Here is a 25607-nt window from a genome sequence, read left to right as displayed (position 1 = left end):
GCTGTTGCATCACACATACGCCACTTCCTACTGGGTTTCTCAGCTGATGTTTGTGCATGCAAGCATTTGTTTGTGCGCATACACGTGTGCGGCCTCATGAACCAGAAACTGGGAACTTCAACATGGAGTAGTAGTAGTGTGTATTCTCTCTTCTTTGTATCAATGTCTCAGTGATGTCTCGTTTCAAACAGCTTTAACAGAGCCACCTACATGGGGGATTGCAAATAAATATCTGTAGCTTTTTTAGAGCTACTATAGGTGCTAGAGACCGGAAAGTGTTTGTGTATGTATGTCTCTGTATTAGAAAAACCATTTGAAACTGTAGTTTTAGAATTTAAAGAGGTTAAATTACAGTAAGACTTTTAGCAGAAACTGTCTTCATTTAAGGGGCCAATGTCTTTTGAACAGTATAACGGCATGATTTATTTTCAGCCAAAGCAGTATTCATCTGACAAAAATTATAATGATCTCAGAGTAACAGAATTAAATTTTAAGAGATAAATTATACATTTATACTAATTACAACTAATAAAACACCCTTGTTGATATAACTGAATTAAAAACAGCTAGGATTCAAATATTTAATCAGTGAAGTTTTCTAACCATTTAATTGAAATGAATGAATTATCCTAAAGCTATGATTCACTTAAAATGAATCGACTTCAAATACACACTATTTGATGAGCTGCAGTTGCCATCACTTAAACCTGTTTTTTTTTTTCTTTTTTTCTTTTCCTCATCCTCCTCCTCCAGTTCGTCACTGCCGTCCCTACCCACCGCCTCAAGTTCCTGAAGGAGGCCGGTCACGGAATCCCCAAAGAGGACATCTCTAATGAGGTGCTAACCGAAGGTGCTGATGAAATTGACCACGCTGAGATGGAAATGCGCAGGGGACAGATTCTGTGGTTCAGAGGACTCAACCGCATCCAGACTCAGGTAAGCTGCTCTTTGGTTCTACTTTCCTTCTCGTTCCTTCCAGCAATTGTCCCAGGAGATAGTATTGATGGCTTAAATACAACAGCTGTGACCCACAGACAATTTTGCCACTGTAGATGTTGTCTGGAGAAACGTCTTTGCTCTTTGGCAGCTTACTGATGAAATACGTGAGGTTTATTGGTGTTTTAGATCTAACTTTGATACAATTATTTGATGCTTATATCCTTTCTCAATGTTTAACAATTGCAATTACACTTTGTTCTTCATTTCAAAGGGTACCCCAATTTGGAGGAAAAAAAATGCTAAAAACTACAACCTACTGTTGAAGAAAATGATGAGAAAAATTTAACACTGCTGGATTATTATAATTATATAATATATGTTTTTGAAAAAGAAAAATATAAAAGTAATATCACTGTCTCAAATAACCCAATCAGCCAATGTCGGGCATTGCCGTTTGGGCTGAAACTAAAGCGATTTACTAGCAGGTTGATAAACCAAACGCATCCTATATGAGATTAATCAAGGGCTGTATTCACAAAACATTTTATCTTACCACTAAGAGTTCTAAATAGCAGAAAAAGTTCTTAGGTTGACTGGTTTACTCTTACCTATTCACAAAACTGCAGGGACCAACATTTACTGAGGAATAGAGAGAAGTCTTAAGCTAAGAGAAAGCGTCGGGTTTACCTCGTTCCTATGGATTATGTCAACATGCTTACTAATAATGCACACATTTAATCAGAAATATTGTAGAGCGAGGTATCATGTTGTCATATTCAAATAGAGATTTTAAAATGAAAATGTTTTAATCAAGCTTGGAGCCCTCCCCTCTGACAGCTTGCTAAATTCTTTTACTCTATTCGATCATTTGTAAGTGTGAACTCGTGACACAACTACCACAGGTAAACTGATATTTTTTTCTTTTTTATTAATTTATTTTAAAAGATTTATTTTTGGCGTTTTTGCCTTTTTATTATGATAGTACATAGTGAGTAGACGGGAAGCAAAGTGGAAAAGCGAAAGGGGGGCTGAGATTTGGAAAGGTCCACGAGCCGGAACTCGAACTCGGGCTACCCGAGCTGCCCACAAGGCTGTACATAAATTAACCTTTATGTTTGGTCATCGCAGATTAAAATCTATGAATCAAAATAGTTATTGCATTAATCAAGAAAAGGCTCGGCACCCAAGGCTCTATCACCTATTATGTCAATGGTGTACAGTGTCTTTGGGTGGATTGCTGGCAACAGCCATTTTAGGATTGTTAGTGATTTGGTCTTAGTGACTTAGATGACATACCTTGAAATTCTGACTTTTTCCATGTTTAAGTGCTATAATTGCCCCCCGGTGTGTCTACCAACCCAGAAAACGTGAAAAGTGACAACCCAGTAACTTTGTTTTGGTAAGCCTTTCTCTGCAAGCTAGGCTTGCTACCATAGTCGGTGTTGACAGAGTTAAGAAGCAAAACTCTTCTAACATTACTTGCTCAGCGCTTCGACCATCGATTTGTTTTTTTATAATATAAGATTAAGCCGCCATTTGGTTTACAACAGTTTAACCAGTTCTAACGCAATGGCAAAAGTTCGAGCAAAGCATGCAAACTGTTCTGTCGTTGGCTGCACAAACGAGCATTAAACACTCTTTAGAGTCCCAGCCTCAGATGAGACGAGACCAGTGGATTCATTTTATTTTTATGAATCAATGTAACTCCAAATCAACTACGTAAATGTATCCACTTACCATTCAGAAACGTCCAGGTGCAGTCTAAAAGTTGCAACCTCTTCCTGGGTCTCCGTACTTTTAGCCTTAAGATATTTTGTGAATACGGTCCCAGATATAAGCAACATAAAAGTAACATTACAACTTAGAAAAGGACACGAATGCACACATGAACTTGACCGTGCTTGTCTGAATGTAGAACTCCCGATGTGGATACGCTCTTCAGGTAACAACGTGCTGAAACACGGGCAACTAAAGCACAAAGAAGTGATGGCATTCTATAGCAACAGTGTTCTCGTTATGATGTTATGTATATGGCAGATTAGTGCTGCACATCTTGCACTTAACTGTGTTCACTTTTCATGATCAAAGTGATTTCGGGCAGCACTGTGTACTTTTAAATCCATAGTTTTCACTTTATTCTGCTAGTCTGGACATCATGCTGTTCCTAAGAAAAAGAAATTGTCATGGCAATGATTGATTGTCGCTGTCACGTCCGAGTACTTGTGCACATTCCTAGTACAGTTGGTACTCAACCAGAATAATACTTTTACCGCCGCCGTTCCACCGCGGCAGTAAAATTTGGGGTGCATTTGCTGCCTTTTACCGCTAAGTGGCGCTACAATCACAGACTTTGAAAACTGTCTGTGTATTCTGTCTATTGCGTAATCTACAGCCGCGCCGCGGCTCATTCAGAGTGATTGAAAGCTGGTAGCAGATGAATTCAAGTGAAACGTAGTTAAAATAATTCATAATCACAATACTGAAATTAAATTGAATAAATAATGAAAAAATTTCAACATAAAACATTGTAATTGGCTACATCAATGAGGCTTTGAAAGAGCATAAGACAGCGTTCAGACGGTAGCTCAGTGGTCAACTTAACGACATGAGCCTCAAGGAACTTCAAGTGACCTGAGATCGAATCTCAATGTAGCATAGGCCTACATGCTGTTAACGATGTTGGCCGACAGCGTTTATATTTTACCGTTCTTGATGCTTAAATAAGTAGCCCTAAATGTTTATTAGCGAGTTTATTAACTGTTTATTTATTTAAAGTCAAGAGTTTTGTTTAATTATTAATGGCACATTAAATCATAAATGTGCTACATTCCTGTAGAGCCACTACACAGACGACGGAAGATTGTCAGCCGATTGCGTCAGAAAATGAAAAGGAAGAAGCTCGTCTTCAGTCTGCTAAATTATTGTGTAATGTAAAAGAACACTAAAATTACTTAAGTTTGAAACCAACATTTCAAGGTTTAAATAAAGTGTTTGGGACAGTTTTTTTTATTTAAAAGGGTTGCATCGAGTTTAGAGTTTATTTCCTTTGCGATGCAAAATAAGAAAAAGAGAATCTTATTCTTGCGACATTTTAAATTTGGATTGCCAAAGAAATTGTTGCTAAATTAAACGATTAAAACAGTACAACTGAAAATAGTCAAAAGCAACATATATTTAAAAACATGAGTTTTTCTTGCCTCTCTCCCGCTGGATCTCTTTTTAGCAAGTTTATTTAGTCTCCCTCGCTGGGCGCGCCGGGTCTCTCTCGAAATCAAACTTTTCAGGGTAAAAACACATCATACAGCTGATAATACTGTAGCCTATATGTCGCTGCGTGTCATCCATACACATGAAAAAAAAACTAACCAAATTATTTAGCCTTTGTTGCTTCAAAGACACAGCATGCCTTGTTGAGTTTGATCGCAAAATTAAAGAGCTCTGTATCTGCTGATCACTCCCATTCGTTTCTTGGCATGAACGCGTCGTCAACAGTTCATGTTTAGATAATGCCAGATTGTTGACAATCATACACACTGCTCAAACATTCTAAAACTCTACAAAACCAGTTGAAACAACTGGATTGAACACTTCAATTTAAATTTTGTGTGAAAAAACTTTAAATATAGGCTACAATAAATAAACTAAAATATTTATAATTTAATAAGATATGGGGCCTACATTTGGACACCAAGAGATTTATCCTTAAAATAATTTTGCCTTTGCCTGCTCATCAGGCTGGCTATCCGACACTCTCCGTATGAAAGAGGAACATTAACACCTTTGTCCTGCACGCACGATAAAGCACTGAACTGTCCCTCCAACCCCCTACAGGCTATCTGAGTTTGAGACTGACTTAAAACAAAGAGAAGTCGCAATTCACACTTAAATCGATATTCTAGACATTATTAGGCTGTTAAAGTGTTGATAATGAAGGAATTAAATGATTTAAGCTACATGTAGTGATATTTCTGTCATAAGTTTATTACTAAATATTTCATTATTTCAATAATTTGAGAAATAAAACTGGTTTGGGCCAGCTTTTTCCAAGCAAAACTAAATATAATCTTCGAACGTATGTTCATTTGTTGTCATGAACAAAATGTTCAGCTCAATATTAAATTCTACAGGGATATTTGGATCCTTACAACAAGGGTGCAATTTGTGAATTAAGTTTATTATAATTATTATTCAAATAAATCTCGAACCACGGTGCTTCGTGGTAGCCTGCTGCTAAACTAAATAACATTTATAGAATAATTATGAACTTAAATGAAACAATATCGCAACATTTCGACAAATAAATTATTTCAGGGCGATTTACCCTACCGGTACGTTTAATTAGAGGGAGATTTTCGTCCTTGCCTTGTCATTTTCTCATTGGGAAGCGATATAGTTAAACATGTTTGAGTAAATCCTCTGTACCTCTCGTTTTCATATGGATTACATAATCAGATAACATTTATTAGCCTAAATATTTAGACATTTAAAGGCTTTAGACATAGCCGATTTCTTATAGTTACTGAGCTGAGGCAAGTGGCTTTCTGTTCATTTTTGTGACGCGCCGTTCCCGGAGACAGAGACGACAGATAAACTTTTGTCGTTAGCCTAATATGAATAAAAGTTTACAGATTTGAACGATGTAGGCTACTCTACTCTTATCTATGACCAAAACATCACGGAGTAGCCTATTAAGTTTTTTTAGCTGTTATGAGAAAAATAAATCCAAATGAACGCGCCGCCGCGTTTGTCGAACACTAACTCAATATGCCAGAATAAAACCTGACTTAAGAAAAATGCATATGGCCACTCGGTGTGGTGTGCCAAAACACTTAATTATAAACTTAAATATTTCATTCAAAATAATCTCAAAACGCTTTGTGACATTTTGAAAAGCCGTGCATGCATTAAGGCCACTGGAACTAATGAACAACTGAAACGCTGGTTTTGGTTTTATTGTTTGTCGTTTAAACGTGCCTGTTGCATAGGTTATCTTTATTTTATATATTTTATATGATCTATTGGTGAAGTAGCCTATAGCATTGATTACTGTGAAGGGAAGGGTGTGGGGATTAAAATAATTCAGCAGAAGCAGGGATGTTTAGACCAGAGGAGGATGTTTAGACCAAAACGCTTTGTGACATTTTTAAAAAGACGTGAATCAAGGCCACTGGAACCAGGATCGTAACTGAAAAATATGTTAACTGAAAAATATGTGTAAATATGTTAGCTGCATGTTATCTCTCAATACAGGAGCAGAAGCGCTGGTTCAGATTTTATTGTTTGTTGTTTAAACGTGCGTGTTGTATATTTAAAAATATATATATATTTGATATGGTCTATTTAGGCTATAGCATTGATTACTGTGGAGGGGGGAAATCCCCCACCATTCATATATGGAACCCCATGAAGTTTTATTTTCAATTTTTTAAACAGAACTGCTTTTGAAGACGTAAATTCAGTCAATCTGTTGGATGAGATTTTTTCCTTAGTGTAAAATGGAAATGCATGGTAATTTTATAAATACCATGTTTATTCGGGATTTGAAACAGTGTCATCGAAATGATTGAAACCTAAGTTCTACCACTCGACCACAACTTTTCTCACTGAGAATTGCCCAGATGTTCGGTTGTTTAGCAGTCAGTGTTCGCGCGCGCAAGAGAAGCGCTCTTCAATCTTCTCATTCCTCAATAGTTTAGCGTCATTGATTGCACCTAATTTATTTTTCACTGACTGCGAGATAGGCCTATTTTAACTTTTGATTCATAAAAGGTTCTGCTCTAAAAGTTTACTATGCGCCACCTGGCGGTCATTTCACGAACGACTTTGAAATGCGACTGGTTTATTTTTGCCGCTGTGGTAATAGGCATTCTAGTTGAGTATCTACTGTACATACAGCAAGAAATTTGAAAATTACACAATACATTATTTGTTTAGCTAAATTAAAATTAAATCAGTGTTTGATCTATTTTGCCTATTTCATAATCAGAATTTGCTGATCTGAATAAATCGGATCAGATCAAAACAGCATGTACGTTGCTCAGAATGCCATTATTAGTGAACATTCTGGACAGCCAGTGGCTGTTTTTATGTAGACATTACCCTAGTGGCCTTCAAGCTTCTCCATGGGTTAATTTGTGGAAAAGCAAGTCTCTTAAGACTGAGCAGGGACTTATGAGCTGCTTTGGTGGCCCAGGTTGATAAGCAGCATGGGCCCTGGGATGACACAAAAGGCTAGTGGAGAAGCCAATGTTTCTCTAACTATATGCACAACCTGTCTGGAGATATCAGGGGACTGTGCTCACAGGGACTTGGATACAAATCCTTTTCACTCTGTCTCTGGAAATGCAACATTCGCTCGCTTTCATCTGAAGATGTGCAAGTAAACGACTGGGAACTGACTGTTTTATGGAGGCCGTGTGGGAGGATCTCCTTTCACTTACCATTGCCTTCATACATTACACAGTGTTGCTGCTAACGAACAATAAGTGGATTCAGTGAGAGGGTTCACAGATGTATTTATCTGGATCCTCCAGGAGTGTGTCTGTGTGTTGGTGGGCGATCATTCTGAGAGGGTGTTCTATTAAGGATATTCTATATAAAACATTATGGTAAACCACCCACTGAAGATTGTCAATGTATTCCACAAGCATTGATTTATCCCTCTAGATTTGCTTTCCTTCACTCCTAGGTTTGTTTTTGTTTTGTATCGTTAAGAGATGTGTAATCTGCCTTTCAGCAATGCGCCAGGTCATGGGGAAATCATCCCGCGATGCGGGACCATCTCAAACCCTTTTCTCTTCTCTTATTTATTTCTTTTCTTTTCTTTTAATTTTATTTCATAAAATTTATAAAATTCTTGTCAGTTCAGAGGAACTGACTGACAAGATGGAGGAATATTGCGTGTCAAAGCGAAATGTAAAAGCGCCTAATTAAGTTTTTCGTTAAGAATAATAGGCTAATGAACTCACCATTCAAGCAATTCGCCCCCGAATTTACGCTAATTTGAAAGCAAAACTAAAATGCACAAGGCGGCCATTCATAACGGTGCGTTTCCATGGACGTAGAGCGAGCAGAACAGAGCAAACGTTTTCAGTTCATTCCGAATTTCCTATCTATAGTAATTATATATATATATATATGTGTGTGTGTGTGTGTGTGTGTGTGTGTGTGTGTGTGTGTGTGTGTGTGTGTGTGTGTGTGTGTGTGTGTGTGTGTGTGTGTGTGTGTGTGTCTGTGTGTGTATAAATGTATACGTGTGTGTGTATATATGTGTATGTGAAATGTAAAAAAAAAGAATGTGTTGATTACATTACTCCAGGTGGTGGCAACAATTGACTGTTAATTTTTTTTCATTGAATAATTTATTCACAAAGACTCGAGAGATCGTTCAAAAATGGTTAATCATCCATTAATTAAACAGGTATTTATGAATGAGACACTGAATTAGTTTTAAAAGTGTTCAATTATTTAAAAAAAAAAAAATATATATATATATACTGAAACATTATTCTGTGTAGTTGTCTGATTTATGTAATTGTGATCTACATTTTAAACTAAACAAAAACGATTTTAAACCAAATAGATTCTCAGTTTATCCTGAATTATGCAGCTCTAAATTGGAGTTGAATGATGGCTCATCTGTATGTTTTGTACTTGAGTGAGAGATGCTGCTGTTGCTAATTTTAGATGTATCGGGTGCATAGTTGTGACTTGGAAACATTGAATCAGACACGTTTTCATTCCTTCAAATTAATGCAGTGTTGAAACAAATGCTTTAGGCCATCCTTAAAAATATTCTTGTTTGCCGTAACCCGACCGAATTATTATTATTTTTTTTCCCTTTTAGTCCGACCGATTTTTTTTAACTTGCGTTAAGACCGACCGATTTTTTTTTACTCTTCAAACAACTAATACAAATTAAATAAAATAATATTAATTATATTTTAGTTAGTATTGTGAAAGTTGCTTATGCCTACATACAAACGTAGGCTACGTTCTTTCTTTTAAATAAAAACCTTTGCGCCGTCATTGTCATCTATGATTGTTTACACCATTGGTCTACGCATGTCACACTATGGCTTGTACATTCGCTTCGTTTCATTCACTGTTCGCGCTCGGTAATGATTAGGGATGAGTACCGAAACTCGGTATTAAACGGGCCCCGGGGCTGAATTTCAGCCAATTCTGTATATGATAATATTAAACCATTTGTGATGCAATTTTGCTATTCGCAGTCCAGAAGAGAGAGAGAGCGATCTCTCACGCGGAGCCACAGCGCTCACACATGATTGCCCTGCTTAATGAGTGACAATGAGGACAGAACTAAACATTCAAACGTGGTTACACTTTAGATCTGGGATATTATTCTAATTTTATTTTAGATTTCGGCTTTCAAAGATTAGAAAAAAAGATATTTGAGATGAAACCATTACAACTCATTCTGTCTAGCGCAACTTCCTTCCCTTCACAGCGATGCGCTGTCATTTCTTCCTAAAACCCAAACGTACCGTCAGAATCAGCACGATCGGTGATTGTTGTAAAATGCAGACTCTACTGTTGCTAAATTGCGGACGCTTTTAATCATTAAAAGAACTATTAAAAGCACAAAAATCTGAGCAAGAGACGCTGTTCACAAGGCGACGCGCGCTTCGAAATGGACTGCAAAGAGAGAAGAAAAGTATACTTAACTTTGGGCTTCATGTGCGCATCTAAACTATCAAATATTCATAAAATATAAAAATGACCAGCTCTGAGATTCACCGAAACACAGTTTATTTCTTAAATGGACGTAAATCGTTGGGAGAAAATGATGGTGCATCTTTCACCTATTAGATCTGCACTCGGTCTTAAAGGGGCAGCGTCTAATAAACCTGCTGACGATTGAGCCGTTAATGCGAATCAAACAACAAAAGGCAGAGAAAATCACCCACAGCTCTTGAATAAATAACTTAAACTTTAATAAGCATTAATCTATCTATCATAAACTATGCAGTGTTATTTTACATTTGATTACTAAATTACATTTCTTTTCAGACAGAAACACTTAGGCCTACCTGAAAAGTAATTTTAGACCTTCCTGAAATTAAAGCACTGTGTATATAATTTGTATCTTTGTTTAATTGTATTATTTTTTTGAACATGTGTTTGTACTTGTTTTTGCTTATCGTATCCTATCTCATGTATATAAAACAAAGAAGCCTGCACACTGCTGCATAACAAATAACCTAGATATTTTATTCGTTTTGTTAAAGCATTGACTTTTCTTTTGCTATAGATATTTTACATTTCAAAATGTAAAGCAAATGTTAATTATTACTCGAATGTAAAAAAAAAAAAAAACACCAAAAAGAACCGATAAGAATACCGTTCAAGTACCGGATCGATAAGCAGTATCCGTAAGAGTAGTAATACCATTAAAACCTTAACGATACCCATCCCCAGTAATGATGCAGTAAATAAAATGTTCACGGTCACCGTTCAAAGTCATATGGGTTTGGGCACCATAATAAATGTATTCTAAAAAATGCATTAAAACATCTCAACACCACTTTAACTTGGCACGAAGTTCTGGAAAAACTGTGCCCAGATCTTTCCCCCCCTTCTCACCTGTCTAACGGTGATTGTGTCGACTGACCTGAAGGAAACCACTAAAATGTTGGTGGAGGAAACTCAAACTATTGAGGACGTCCTACAATTTGACCCTAAAATCAAAGTGGTTTCTTTTAAATTGAAATTTCAAAGTGAGCCACCACCTACGGCCTTTTTTTTTTTAAAACAAAAATGTGTTTTAGGTGGACAGATCAATACAGTACACAGAACATGTTGGATGTTGGCAAATAACTTTTCTGTTAACCAAATGCTTTTTAATATTCGCTATTACTTCAATGCAAGTGAACATGCTCGCCGTTATTTATTGCTCAGTGACGTGTGTGTTCAAGTAAGCCAGAAATGCGCAGATTCTGCGCAACACGCTGTATTTAATATATCATGAGGACTCACGAGTTGCGCATTTGCGCTAAATTTGCGCAGATTTGGTTCCAAAGTTCATTTTTACCCTTATTTGGTGGGTTGGAGGGTGTTTGTCATTGTGCACAAAACTTCATGTCAATTAATCATCAGAAATATTGCTGATTTGTGCGCGTCTCAAGCGGCCTCTTTGCGTTAGTCCTAATGCCTGTTAGTTGTCTGTGGGAAAAAAAAAAAAACATTTTTTTCCCCCATTAAATCTTGAAGAAAAAAAATAGACCTACCTACCGACCCTTTTTTTTTTGTTGTTGTTACTGCAAACCAGAATATTTTTAAGGATGGCCTTATCATATTCTATGTGCTTCCTCCTTTGCGTGAAATTTAATTGTTGCATGCGTTGCTTTTTGCTATATTATCGTATTTAAAAAAAAAAAAACTTTTGAAAGCTTGCTGCGGTCAGTCATGGTGAATGTGGTGTACAGTAATGAAATCCGATCATTGTGGTAGCCAGGTCCTGGCAGATCAATACAGCTGTATTCACCGGCACCACGTGAGAAAGACTGAGAAGGGGACCGTTCACATATCACGTCTAAAAACGCATGGAAAGCCGCTTTCTCCTCCTTTCCACAAGCGCTTGCGCTCCCGAGGCGTCTAGTCGTTGCTATGCAACCATGAATTGTGTGACTTGCGCGCTCCATGATGACGAGGAAGTATCAGCAAAGGATTAATCGATTTCTAGACCTTAAATTAGCTTTACTACTAAACATATTTATGCAGATGAGAAATAAAAACCTGCCCTGTACAGCTATGATCAGCTGTTCGGCCGAGCTTTCGATGTTACGGAAAGGTCGGGGGGTTTTTGTCACATGACCTGCGGTACGCTTGCAGCATTCTGAAAAGTTGAGATGTTACATCTTGCCGGGGCAGAGGCGCACCGATTTTTGAAAATTTGTTAACGGTTCTAAAATGGAATTGATTCTCGATACCCAGCCCTAGTCTTAAATTGTGTACTTTTGATGTCATTGTATGTTGTGTCTAATCTTATTTTGTCTTCTGAGAAAGTCAGTTGGACAGTAATGTGTGAAGGGGAGGAATAGTTTTAATGTATGTGTGCCCTGGATACGTACCGACGCCCTGTGGTTCCAGATCACCATCTCTGCTAAATCTACCCAGCTTCCCTCCAAGCCTAGATGAAAAAGAGGCCAAAGAGTCTTCTCGTCCTTCTTTCCTACCTCCCACCCTTCACTCTTATTCCTGATTAGGAGCCAGTGAACAGACCGCAAAAACACTACTCTACTAATTAGCTCCTTATCTATCCCCCTCCATTCCCACCATCCCACTTTCAAAATCCTCATGGATTTCTATTTTATATCTGTCATGCATGGTTAGTGGTACACAAAGAAAGAAATAATTGGAACAAGTACGATTCAGACTCATCAGTACTTTATAAAACTAGTTTCCTTTGTGCTCCCTTTTTCACAGACACCTTCAAGCCTTTCGTTTCTCCTTAAAAAAGTAGCTCCTTACATAAACTTTCCTTTTTATCTTCCTGTGCCAGCCCTTCTCCTGCCAGACTGACTTAATACTTTTTATTTGTGGAGTTGAGGGGATGTTCTCTTTTTCTCTTTCAAATAACAAATTTATCTGCTCTAACCACTCCTTTTGCCCCTTGGTCTTTGTTTTACTCCCTTTCCCTTTCTTCCTCTTTTTTCCCCCCTCGTCCTCTCCCTGTTCTTTGCAGATGGATGTGGTTTATACATTCCAGACAGGCCAAACGGCGGTGCCTGGGGCCCTGCGTCGCCAACCCTCCGTGGTCAGCCAGCAAAACGACGCAAAAACTGTTTCTAGCCCCACCCATGTAGGGATTTCCTCTTCCTCCCTGTCCGCCAACTCTGCTGCAGCTGCTGGGCCGCCCGCCCCTGCTTCCTCTTCTACTACAGGCAGTGAGTGCCACATAACACAAACTAGCACTGCCATTGCATGATGGCCATTCTGAATGCTTTCATTATCTGCCCGTTAACCTCCAGTAAACCAATAAAACCACCCTTTTTTAGACCACTCTTCCTCTCTCTTTTTAATTTTTTTCCCAATCTGTCCTTCACAATCTTCCAACTAAAGCTCCTTCTCTGCATTATTTCTGTCTCTTTCTCATTCACTTTGCTTTTTTTCCAATACCTGAACCAGTGTGATTTGAATATGGATGGCCTTGCTGTTGTATGCATGTGAGTTACCAGTGCCAGGATTTTTTTAGGGTGGCCTAACATCTAATGCAATTATTTAGTTCCCTTTATTAGGAGAAACAGTTTTATTTGTACATAGCAGGTAATGGCTATATGTTTTTTTTTTATCCTCTTAATTTTTTTTTTTCCTTTTGCTATTTTCGGGTCAAACAGAGAGTCCATTTTTATAGATATGTTTTTGTCTCAAGATTTTATTTTATATAATTATTTTTATTTATGTACTTTATTAATGCTCAGTTTGCAGTAGCACTATGTCCTAACTACCCCTTACTCAATGAAGGGTAAAACGAAATACCAATAAAATTCATGTAAGAGTTGTGACCATCAGCAATGTTGTGCATCAGAACATTTTGACGGATGCTAGGTAATGATTTTTGGTGCATTTCACTGTGTAATCCCATCGATAGTTATATCTAATTGGCCAAAATCAAGTAAATATAATGAGTAAATATCCACACAATGGCCCATATTCATGAAATACAAACAGGATTAAACCTGTTCTTAAATAAACTTTGAAATTCATTGCAACAACTTTTGCAAGAATGGTTCTACAAACAATTTGCACCGAAATTCAATCTATTAATTGAATTATGCCCTATAATTTTATTCATTGGAATTTTTGTGGCCTTGAAGTGTACTATGGTAAGAAGATATCACACATAGGATTGTTTTTAATGAAAGTGAGCAACTGAATCCTTTCTTGAAGGACCCTCTCTACACTTTAAATTTTGCTGTGTTAAAAGGATAGTTCACCCAAAAATGAAAATTCTAAAATTACCCTCATGATGTTCCAAACCCGTACGACTTGAGTTCATCTTCAGAACACAAATGAAGATCTTTTTGATGAAATCTGAGACCTTTCTGTCCCTCCGTTGACAGCTACTCAACTACCACTTTGACGCCTTAAAGGTTCATAAAGAGATCGTAAAACTAATCTTTATGATATATTGAGCGGTTTAGTCCAAATTTTCCAAAGATAGACAAGCACTTTATATAATGAACAGATTAAATTTAGGCTTTTAATCACATTTAACATTGGTCAAACGTGCGGCATGGTGTTTTTTTTATTTTTTTTATTACATATCAGCAAAATCGACTTAAACATATTTGTTTAACCATAAATTAAGTATTTTATGGAATCTGTATGAAAAGATAGATGTCCAGTCGTTCTCGTGTTAGCTCATTACCGCTAATGTGAAAACACCTACAGACAGCAGGCGCTATTAATACGGTAATGATCTGAGGTGATCCATGTAAAGTCAAAGCCCACATCAACTCGTTAAAACGCATCGCGTTTCATCAGATTAATTTACTTCTCATCGTTTTGAGATGCGGTGAGGACTAATCCTGGAAGAATTTACCTCAGAAGAAGAGCGTGACTGTTTTTTCGGTTTCATTTTGAGGAGCTACTTGATCCAGCTGAGGATATAATTTCTGACGAGTAAGTTATTGATTGTTACTTACATTATAAAACGTGCTATTTTTTACATAAATGTACATATTTACTAGTTATGTTTTTCCCAAACCATATTGCTATGCTGAAATTAGTGAAAACGAATCAAATATGTTCAAATAAAATGTATTTCATATAAGCAATGTGTAAAACTAGGATTAAAATGTAAAGTAATATAAGGTAAATTGAATGAATGACATTGACCAGATACCGGCCTGCGTGTGAACCTGGACCACAAACTCTTCAAATGTTTATTTTTCTTTATTTTTTTCCCCCTGAGAGTTTTGTCTCAGTTTTGTGCACAAAAATGCTCAGGCTGCCAGGGCAAATGCTATAGGTCACAAAGACAAATGGACAAATGTGAGCATCAATGAGCTGTACAGCTACATTGGACTAATATTCTACATGAATATGGTGAAGGTGAGCTCACTGAATGGAAGCAGGTAAGCTTTTATCTCCAATGCATAGAAACACCAAACACCTTGGAAATGCCAGGTATATGATGTTTACTTGTATATTTGGATTTGTTTCCAGGTATGACTATCAAAATGCGCCTTTGACCTTAATTTATATTTGGATTATATTGTTAACTAGATTATAAATATTATATTGTTAACTAGATTATAAATAAAATACAAACAAACAAAAAAATTGTTTTGTCGTCAGATTTTTTCAGAGTTCCCGCTCTGTCACCTTCTTCATTGGTAGGCCATTTTGGGGAGGGTCTCCACATGCACCATTATTCATGATCATCTACTTCTTGCTGTGGCCTTTCTAAACAAAGTGTATTTAAAAATTTAAATCAATATATTGTTTTATGTGAATGAGTGTGCAAGATGATTTCCACATTTTGTGACAAAAATTATAGTCTACAAGATACACTAATTATAAGTTTTGTGAACAAATGTTTGTTTTATGGCCTTATTTCAGTGACTTAAAATGTTAGTTTTGAATTTTCCCTCTATCTCTTTTCTGGCTCACTCTCTTTTTAACACAGCCCTCTCCCTCTTTTCACAACTGCTTTCACAGACTCGCTCACACTATTCTCTCTCTCCCTCTCCCTCCTTCCCTTGCAGCCCCGTTTCTGTCTCACTCATGCTTTCAGCTCCTCGCATCACACCTTGTGTCTTCTGCTCTGACACTTTATACTCAGTCTCCATCTCTTCATTGATATTCTAGAAGGAGTTGTGAGTGAGGGACAGTTTTTTTCTTTCCTGCCTTCCTTATTTAGGTTTCCTTTTGCATTACACATTAAAAGTGTGTGTGTGTTAGGCAGAATACAAGGCATATATAGGGTCAGAGGGTTCATAGAAGGGAGCGATCCAAATATACAGGGAAATTAAAGGTTCAATTAGTTCAGCCATTTTTAAAATAGTAGTGTAAATATGGACACATGTAGTCAAGCTATATCCTTCCAAGCAGTGTATTGATAAGTGATAAGCAGTGTATTAAATGTGATGGGTGATAAGCAGTGTATTAAAATGTCAACTCGAATTTAATTTTCTACAGAAATGTGGTGTTTTTAGCATGTTCCTCTTCGTTTGCTAGATCATCTCTAGGTGGTTGTCTCAAGTCAAAAGAGCCTACCCACAGTTTTTAGAATTAATTTATTTAGTAGTTGTTCATATGGTGGTAATGATAATATCTTGTTCTTATATAACAGAATCTGAATATAATAATAAATAGCCAAAATAGAGCACGGCTGACATAGCTGCATAGTACAATAATGTAAATCTGAGAAATAAACAGGAATTGAATAGACTAAGGCACCGCTGAGTTGGCAGAGCAGATGGTTCTTCAGACATGGTTGTTACCATAAGCTTATTGTAGGGTAAAGCATCCAGACACCTGCAAAACAAGTTAAACCAATTCACATTTGTCTTTATGGTCGTTCTCAAGGTTGAAACCATAAAAATTGCAAGAGAGTAAGATTAGTTTCTGGTGTTTCACCGCACATATTGCCAGAGGATATGTTATGAAGGACTTGATGCACATGCTATGCATTTTAATGCTATTTCTATTTATATGGAGGAAGAAACTCACTCTCAGGTGGTTTCATTTTAATATATTTTATTTTATTGGCTTGTGTTTTTTTTATATTTAGATTCAGTTAAATTATGGATTTTAATTAAAAAGTCTTATATTCAAACAATTATACAAAAGAAAATTTAAAATAAGAAATTTGTCATTATTAAAAAATGTCATTGTTAGTTTTGGTTTTCGGCCAAGGGCATTCAGATGTTTCGAACAAGAATTTTCTTTTCAGTGTATCCCAAGTAACTTCCCTAATTTTCATCCTGATTGAAATGTTTATCAATATTTTTTTTTATTACCATGTAGGGATGTTTTAACATGTTTAACATATAAAAACATGATATTCGATGTCTGCGGTTGACAATTTGTACCAGTTTACAGTTCCAACTTGCTGTATCGCCCACCCCTACTGACCCAAAAGAGATACTGAACATCTGCTGTTTTTGGCAACTAAATGGCTTATTAAACAAACATTGGTTGCTTGTCCGTCTCATTTTGCAGTGGTTCTGTGATTGTCGTCATTTTGTTTGTAACGTTTTGAAGCTTGTGATTGATGTGTCCCACTTACAGTTTTATCCTATGCTTGATTTCCTCATTCACTTGCCCCAAATAGGAGATTGCCTTACAGCCATGGTTTGTATTCATGATATCCCTGTTTCTCTATTCATCAACTTTTTGTGTTGGTTTTTATTTGTTTGTATGTTTCATAAGGAGCTTGAGTGCTATTGTGGAAAGGAAATTATCTCCCACCATTGACCATATTTTCGTTCCCATCCAGATCCAGTAGATCCCACCCTGAAGCGGACACCATGCCAATACGATTCCACTAATTCCTTCTCTTTCTGTCTCCCAACTCCTCGCTGCAGATTAAGGTGGTGAACGCATTCCGTAGCTCCTTGTACGAGGGCCTAGAGAAGCCAGAATCCAGAAGCTCCATTCATAACTTCATGTCCCAACCTGGGTTTGTACCCCTCTCCGAGGAGGAACACCGCATCCCCACGATAGACGAGGGCTGTGTAGAGATCGAGCAGCTCCCCTCCTCTTCCAGAAACGGAGGTGGCAGCGAACCCCCAGGCCGCTCTCTTCACAGCCAGGAAATCTCCATGTGACCCTCCCACCATCCTCCATGCTCCAGTGCAACTGCCCCAAAATCGTCTTCTTTTTTTGTTCTGTTTTAAAACCTGTGCACCACTCTACCGGTGGAGCCCTGCTGATACACATCTGAGAGACAGCATCTGATGGGGTGACCATGATCCCTTTCTCCTCTCCTCCATCTCCCCCACTCCTCTGCCCCTCTCGACTTGCACTGTGTCGGCAACACCAGCGCTCTGTAAGTACATGCGGCTGTCCTGCTGCCCATGTGACACATGGCCTAACCTACACACTAGAGGGTGATGCTGCGGCAAACTCCCTCTCTCAGCCTGTCACTGACATTTTTATCTCTTCTACAGTTGTGATTTTTCTCATTTTTATATTGTTATGTCTCTGGTCTTGTGTAATGCTGTAATCATTTATGTTATTTGTCCCAGGACTCTCATTTACATAGTTTTTTTGTTTGTTTTGTTTTTGTTGATACAGCTGATTGTGTTCATGCACTCAATTGCTGTTTGAATATATTTCTTCTGTTTTCTCTCAGTTTGCTCTAAGGTGGATTGAAAAACATGGCAGTGAAGTTACCCATGTTCTTTTAGTTTTTAAAATGATTTTATGCTCTAATGGACATTAAGTAGTTCAGACACACTACATTCTTGTCATGTTTTCAGACATTGTCCCATGCGATGTTCATTTTGGGTGTTCTGTCACTTTATATGTACAGATGTAAAGCTGCTATAGTGAACGTTAGCAGAATAAAATACTATAATAAACTTATTTGATAGCTATGAGTTTAGAATACCTGATTGGCTCTTAAGGGGGCAGGGAGGGTCATCCAACACATCATCTCATCAAAATCACAGTGACTGGGCATCTCTAGTCTCTTGTTAATGCTCATCTGCCTCAAAACAATTGCCCCGGCTAATTGACCAAGTACTTTATCAAAGGTACAGCACCTCACCATAGTGTGCATGTATCTGTCTTTAGGTTCATCTGTGTCTGATTGTATAGGAATGGGAATTGTAATGCTAATCTTTATGGGATTACGACTAATAACTAGAATTTTTCTTTTACTTGTTTCCTCTTTAAAAAAAAAATGCGATAGAAGTGATTCTGTATGTGTGTACTTTCAAATCCAATCTTTTTATCACCTCAGTTCTGCAGATAGGTGTTCTCCTTGTTATCTAACATCAGGCTGTGCTCCTCATAAACTCCACGTTACGCAGACAGCACTGATAGAGATCCAAAATCCCATCCTTGAGCTTAGCCTGCTAGAGTAAGGCAGTATGCACGTAGTAAGCATGCTTTTGCTATTTTTAAAAAAAGAAAGAAAACGCTCACACACCATAGCATGCAGCTAGGGCCTCAGTTGGACCCTGTGAGCTCTGTTGAAACCTGGATGACAAACTAGTTCGGACTGTTTTCATAAAAGCGCGGCCTCAACGACATGTGCTTTTTATTAGACGAAACATACTACTGCCACAGACCAACCTTCCGCTCATACCAGTCTAGGTTAAATGGATTCCTCCTATTACACCTTTTTCTACTTGCTCAGAGCCATATTTTATAGATTGTTCTTTTATATCCCATTGTTTTGGCAGTTTATTTTGTATTTCCAACCAAATTCAAAAAACACAGTCACTGCCTAAAGATAAAAAAAAAAATGGACACAAAAAAAAAACTAGATGGACCACTTTAATGTTTACGGAACGGTTCCACAGCAGTCGCTAATGCTGCACTTCCCCCTACTGGCAGGTTTTATTATCTCGCTTAAGTGGAACATGGTATGTTATTGTGGGGAGGCACGCATGAATTTCATATAAAACTCAATGTTTTGTTCCTTTTTTACAATTGTTCTGTATTTTTATATTAAGTACTTTTTAATATTTTGGAAAAAATAGAAATATAGGTGTATAGGTCAGAGTTTGGTGACATGACAAATTAGCTAAATAAGCAGTTGAGTACATATTGCAGTTATATATATATATATATATATAAAATTTATGCCACGTTTGTAACCACAGGCGGTGTCAGATTCAATGTCCGAGTTGAGAAAGTTACGCGTTTACTGTAAAGTCAAGTGGTCTGGTCAAGTTCTCAACAGAAGAGTGAGCATTTATTGGCCTTATCCCGAATTGTGTACTCCAAACCTGCAGCCACAGATAGATGTGCTGGCCGTACAAAGTCTTTAAAATGTATTATTTGCCAGCTAATTAGAACCTATTAGACTACAGTGGGAAATGCTAATTAAAAGTTTTGAGGTCTTCAAATTCAACTTCTGTGTTCTTTTAGCCTGAAAACATCGTAATTTATTTTCTGTGCGATTTCTGAATGACCCATTAAAGTGGCAAAGAGTCGGTTATGGAAAATAATTGAGATTATTAATTATTCTCTGTTGTCATTTTTAACTTTTTTTTAACTTTTTAACTTTAAATTTTTTGTTGTTGTTTTTTGTCATACTCTGGATACAAATTGAGCATACACACTGTATGTTACACAAAATGTATTTGACTTCATGTGGAAGCAGTAAAATGTTTTCCATTTAGATCTTTACATAAATTCTGCCAAAGTGTTGCTTTGTACAGTCAGTTCTGACATTGTTCTTGTTCATTTAGAATAATTTATAACTGGATTTTATCCTCATTTGAATCCCTAATGTTGTTGTTTTTTCCTCCGGGATCTGAAATATGCCCCCCTCTGTTTTATTTCTTCATTGCTTGGACATGATTGATGCAGAAAAAAGGGGGAAATGATCAAATGATCTTTAATTTTCTTTTCTTTTTTGGTTCACTTTAATAGCTTTTTAGAACAATTTCTGTTATTGCACATGTTTCTCATGCATTGTGTAAACCGAGAATCGCTTCAAGGTGCTGTGCAATAACTGAATTTTATCGCATTACTACTCTACTGAAGTTGTCTGACAGTTCTTGTTTGTTTGTTCGGGAGGTAATGATTCACCACAGCTGTAAATAAAAGATTGTGTTTCAAAACTGGAATATAACATTAAGTTATAACCACTTATTTTGCATATATTTCAATTACATCTGATGTTGAGTGAAATTTAAATTGTATTTGATTGTGGGGGAAAGCAGTCAATAGAACATCCGATTTCTGTAATACATATGTATGAAACCGTAATATACACTGGTGTTATTTTTGTATAAACATAATATCATCTATGTGGCATGCATTACTTATAAACAAATTGGTGGTTCAAAGCAATATGTACAACCTGGTGCGATTGGTATTTTTAATGTCCTGTGTAGCTTAAACCATGCTGTACTTAGGGAAAAAACTGCATTGGAAAAAAAATCCTAATTGTTCAATATATGTGTTCAATGTTCTGCATGATTACATATGGAATGAGCTGTCCCCAAATGTTTGTTTCCAGAATGAATGTGACAAACAAACATGCGCACACACACACACACACACACACACACACTTTCCTCGCACATTATCAATAGACTCCGCAAAGGAGAAAACACTGACTCGATGTCATTTCAGAGAAGAACGTTCTGCAACGAGGAAATGAAAGCGTCCCGTTTCTTGTCTAGACATCATGAGAGAGCACTGCTCCATTTAAATTTCCTAATTACTGGGGTGTGGGAATTGGGGAATGACTGCCAGAGTACGTGCTTGCAAGATCTCGTGTCTTATTTTTACCAGTTACGCTTCGCTTTTCGTTACTTTTATAGCCATAAGCTGTGACTGTAGATTGAACTGCCTAATTGCAGAGTGGTACGAGCTTTGATGTTCCATCACCTTATTGTGTGGGTTACCAACTCCATCCTGACAGCTCACTCTCATCCATGCATGATCCATCAGAGATGAAAGACGCTAGCGCAGTAAAGCTGAAGGACTTGGATTTTCAAGGTAGGCTACAGTCGTACTCGAGTCCCCATTTCACTTTCCTGAAATGCACTGATTCCCTTTAGTGTCTTTATTCTTTTTCTCTAATTGAGGGCTTTGAGAAAGAGAGAGAGCATTGTTTAATAAACTTATCTTTTTAGGTTTAGTCATTTACATCAGCCAATGAACGTTAAGTTTTAAATTCAAAATCGCAGCTCATTTGTTAATGCTAATTGTTCATGTTAATTTTCCTTTGTATTTATTGTGAATGCAAGTCATTCATCAGAATCATGCCATACATTTATTAAACTTAGCCTTCTGTGGTACATTTAATAGTTTTGCTGAATAAGATCTCTGAAGGATAAGGGCTTTGCGTAGTAGTAGGGTACAAAATGGTGGGGGGCTTTGTTTACAGAAATGTTGTGTTTTGTGATTTTTACACTAAGCATGCCATCTTTAGGATCACAGAAGTGCCAATGGACCTCATGGACAACCTGCACCACTGTGTCTGATTTAGTTCAGAGTAATTGATTCAAAATTAGAAAACTGTGTCTGATAATTGGGTATTGGAAAGTGTGGCGGCCCTAATTGATTCTGACTGAAAGCGAATCTGATTTGCATTTATTTTAAATAATTTAATTTAAAATGTTAACGGGTTAATCTAAAAAGCCTCATGCTCTGTGTCCTGTCTGTTTACAGTCTCTTTAGATGATGTGCTCACCTAATGTAATGTAGTTTTAAGGGCTATACTGTGACAGTATGGGGAAAATACTGTTACTGAATCAGTGTCTAACAATGTGAATTTTACCCAAAATGTTCTTGATGGAAAGTAGTGTACATTTGTTTGGTTTGTTTTCCATCATCAAAGTGTGAGTTGAGCTCATTTTGATCATGATTTATTCATGTAAAGTTGACCCAACTGTGTCAACCATCATGCTGCATGATGGGGAAAAAATCACCATAAGCAGCTGAATAACCATTTCTTTAATTGTCAATGTGCACTTGGAGTGAATCATCGAGTAGGTGTTTTGGATTCAGAAAACAATGTGCGTGTGTTTTGAAAAGAAGATCTTAGCCCCATCCTATCTGACCGTCATGAACAGTGTCTGCAGTCAGTGTGTGTTTTAATTGGCTGGGTAAAAATTCAGATTTTGTTTAGCCCTCCTTTTATGAGAATCATTATCATGCTAAAATATCAGTCTTGTTTGCTTCAAACTATGCAACAGATTCATTTGATTAAAATATGATAAATTATTATTTTATCAGGTGTCATAACAATGCTCTCTCTTTCTCTCTTCCTTTCTCTGTACTCTAGCTTTCTTTTGTCAAAGTGAATTCAGTCATGCCCATATTTCATCACTTTATACTAACTCAAGTGTATTATCTATGTAATGTATGTGTGTGATGTGCACACATTCAAGATTTCGTTACTTTTTTGTAAGATATGATCATGTGGAATGCCTTGTTCTTTGTCCTGTCGTTTAAATTTAACAGAACAAAAATGAAAAAAAGGATAATCAAGCAATTGAAGTCAAAGTTATTATATAAACTATATATATATATACACACACAAATCTATATATATAAATAAAGCCATTAGAATTTGAAATACAATGAGGCTCAAGTCCTTGTTTCTTGTCATGTCATTTTTAAACCCCTTTAAAAAAAGGATGAAAGCTAGGCAAAGATGCCAGTTTACAGCTATGATTGGTTATATTTATAAAGTGTTACTACAAATTTTTTTTATATTTTTTAGGTCTGGCTTCCTCATGCACATAACAGTAAAGCTAACACATTCATATTAAAAGCCAAAAAACTTTTCATAGAGACTTTAAATAGGGCACTATTTGAGGGAACAGCAATTTGGGTGTCTGAAACCTTTGTGGACGTTATTGAGTGCACTTGTTCAATCTCACATTCAACCCCACTACTGGAACTGTGTTCTAGAAATACATTTGATAATGATATGAGGGTATAGGGGCGCTTTTGGACACAACGTGATAAAAGTGAATATTATTACTAGTCTTTTAAACCCCTTAAAAAAAAGATGAAAGCTAGGCGAAGATTAGTAATGCATTACTTTACTCATTACATCAAAAATTAATTGATTACATAATGCACATTACTTTTAATGCATTTCTTTACTCGTAACATCAAAAAGTATTGCGTATGTTTCTTGTAATGCATTACTTTTTAGATCAAAAAGTAATCTGTTTATGTAATGCATGTTGCTTGTAATGTATTACTTTCCTTAAATCAAAAAGTAATATGATTACGTAATGCATGTTATAGGCTACTTGTAATACATTACTTTACTCGTAACATTAATAAAATCTGATTACATAATACGTGCTGTTTACGTAATGCATGTTGCTTGTAATGCATTACTTTACTTAGACCAAAAAGTAATCTGATTACGTAATGCATGTTACTTATAATGCATTACTTTACTCAGGGCCGGCCCGAGGCATAAGCGAACTAAGCGGCTGCTTGAGGCCCCTTGGCCACCAGGGGGCCCCCCAATCGAGTCGAAAAATCGAAAAATCGATTAGATGACTTAAACAAGTGACATAAATGAATGAATTAATATGAATGAATGAATAATTAAAGACAAGAAAATTCTGATTACATGATCAATATATCTGCCAACAACTGCTGCAGGGTCTGTCAGCGTTTAAGTCATGCGCATAATTTAGACACCTCGCGCGTGCATTGTCAATTCGTGCGCAATTAGTCACGGTAATGTTAAGCCATGTCACAAAAAAGGACGTATCCCTCTGGTGCCGAAAATAGAAAGACAAAAATGACAGAGGAGGAGACAAAAAGAGCAAGGTAAAAGTATGTTTGCATGATTATTTACGTGTTTTTTGTGCAGCAATTGACCCATTCCTAACTACGGCAAGCCCCGAGGGGAAAAATACATTGCATACACACATATACAACGAGCGCCAGTACATCATTACCGGTATTATAGTAACAGTCATGTAACAGTGTCTGTCATGTACAATCCAACAAAGTCTGTTACAATAATAATAAATAAATAAAAAGATTTTGAGGACAGTTACACTGTATTGAGACAGTTGAGAAATAATAATATTTTTACAGTTTTCAACAATAAGTGTCATTGTTGAACCCTTGCTCTTATTATGTTTCTGATTTCTCAGTTTTGTCAATATTTTAGCAAATAATTTATTTGATATGTTTTGAGACAGTTTGTTTTAAGAAGTTTCAGAGAGTTAGTAAAAGAGTAATGTAAAAGTTAAAACTTTTTTATTTAAGTAGGCTATCTATTTTTTATTAAGTATTTATTTTGTATTAATAAGACATAACTTCACTGTATTAATTTATAATGTATCATTATTGCGTGGTGTCAATAATCGTCAAGCACAGGTGACGCCGTGTAGTGGGAGGGGGCCCCAAAATCAAATTCTGCTTGGGGCCCCCAAAAGGCTCGGGCCGGCTCTGATTTTACTCGTAACATTAAAAAAGTAAACTGATTGCGTTATGCAAGTTACTTGTAATGTGTTTCCCGAACAGTGCTTCAGATGAGTTTGAAAACACCTGATCACTAGATTTTCTCAGAGGAGAGCTATGTTAGAAATGTGTCCATCTTGAACATAATCAGAATTATCAGCTAATAAGGGTAAATCGACATATTCTGGTACGGGAGCATCTGAGTTGGGTTTCCACAGTTGTACCTTGAGGCTGTAGAGATGTCTGATGGAATCACGTCCTCATGTTCTGATATCAAAGATACGCGAAAGTTCAACTTTTATTGCTTTTGCAATATTTCACATTTATATTTTTTGTATATATTTTATAATTTTTCACATGATTGTATATGATTTTATTGATTGGTTTGTTAAATACACACAATATTGCTGTGTTATTACTGCATTATGTTTAATACAGTAGGCCTATATCTCTTCAGTTTAAACCATAAATGCATGCTGACATCTGAAAATATATTTGAAAGATATGTGTAAACACCCCCCGTATCACCACAACGTATCTATCATAGAGTAAACTTT

General features: G+C 36.7%; 1 protein-coding gene across 1 annotated transcript in view; it reads left to right on the top strand.

Annotated features, from left to right (window-relative positions):
• The window catches only part of atp2b4 (ATPase plasma membrane Ca2+ transporting 4), a 161289-nt gene extending 140564 nt beyond the window's left edge, over positions 1–20725 (top strand). The window contains 2 exon segments of the mRNA XM_077203334.1: positions 754–936; positions 17499–20725. Of these exon segments, the coding sequence (XP_077059449.1) occupies positions 754–936; positions 17499–17741 (426 nt within the window). The 3' untranslated portion in view covers positions 17742–20725.
• The last annotated feature ends 4882 nt before the right edge of the window (positions 20726–25607 follow it).

Source organism: Siphateles boraxobius, unplaced genomic scaffold (assembly GCF_051911475.1).
Source record: "Siphateles boraxobius isolate OS27281-9 unplaced genomic scaffold, OSU_SipBor_1 5, whole genome shotgun sequence".
NCBI lineage: Eukaryota > Metazoa > Chordata > Actinopteri > Cypriniformes > Leuciscidae > Siphateles > Siphateles boraxobius.
The sequence above is the reverse complement of the archived record's forward strand: the minus strand, read 5'-3'. Positions and strand labels throughout refer to the sequence as shown.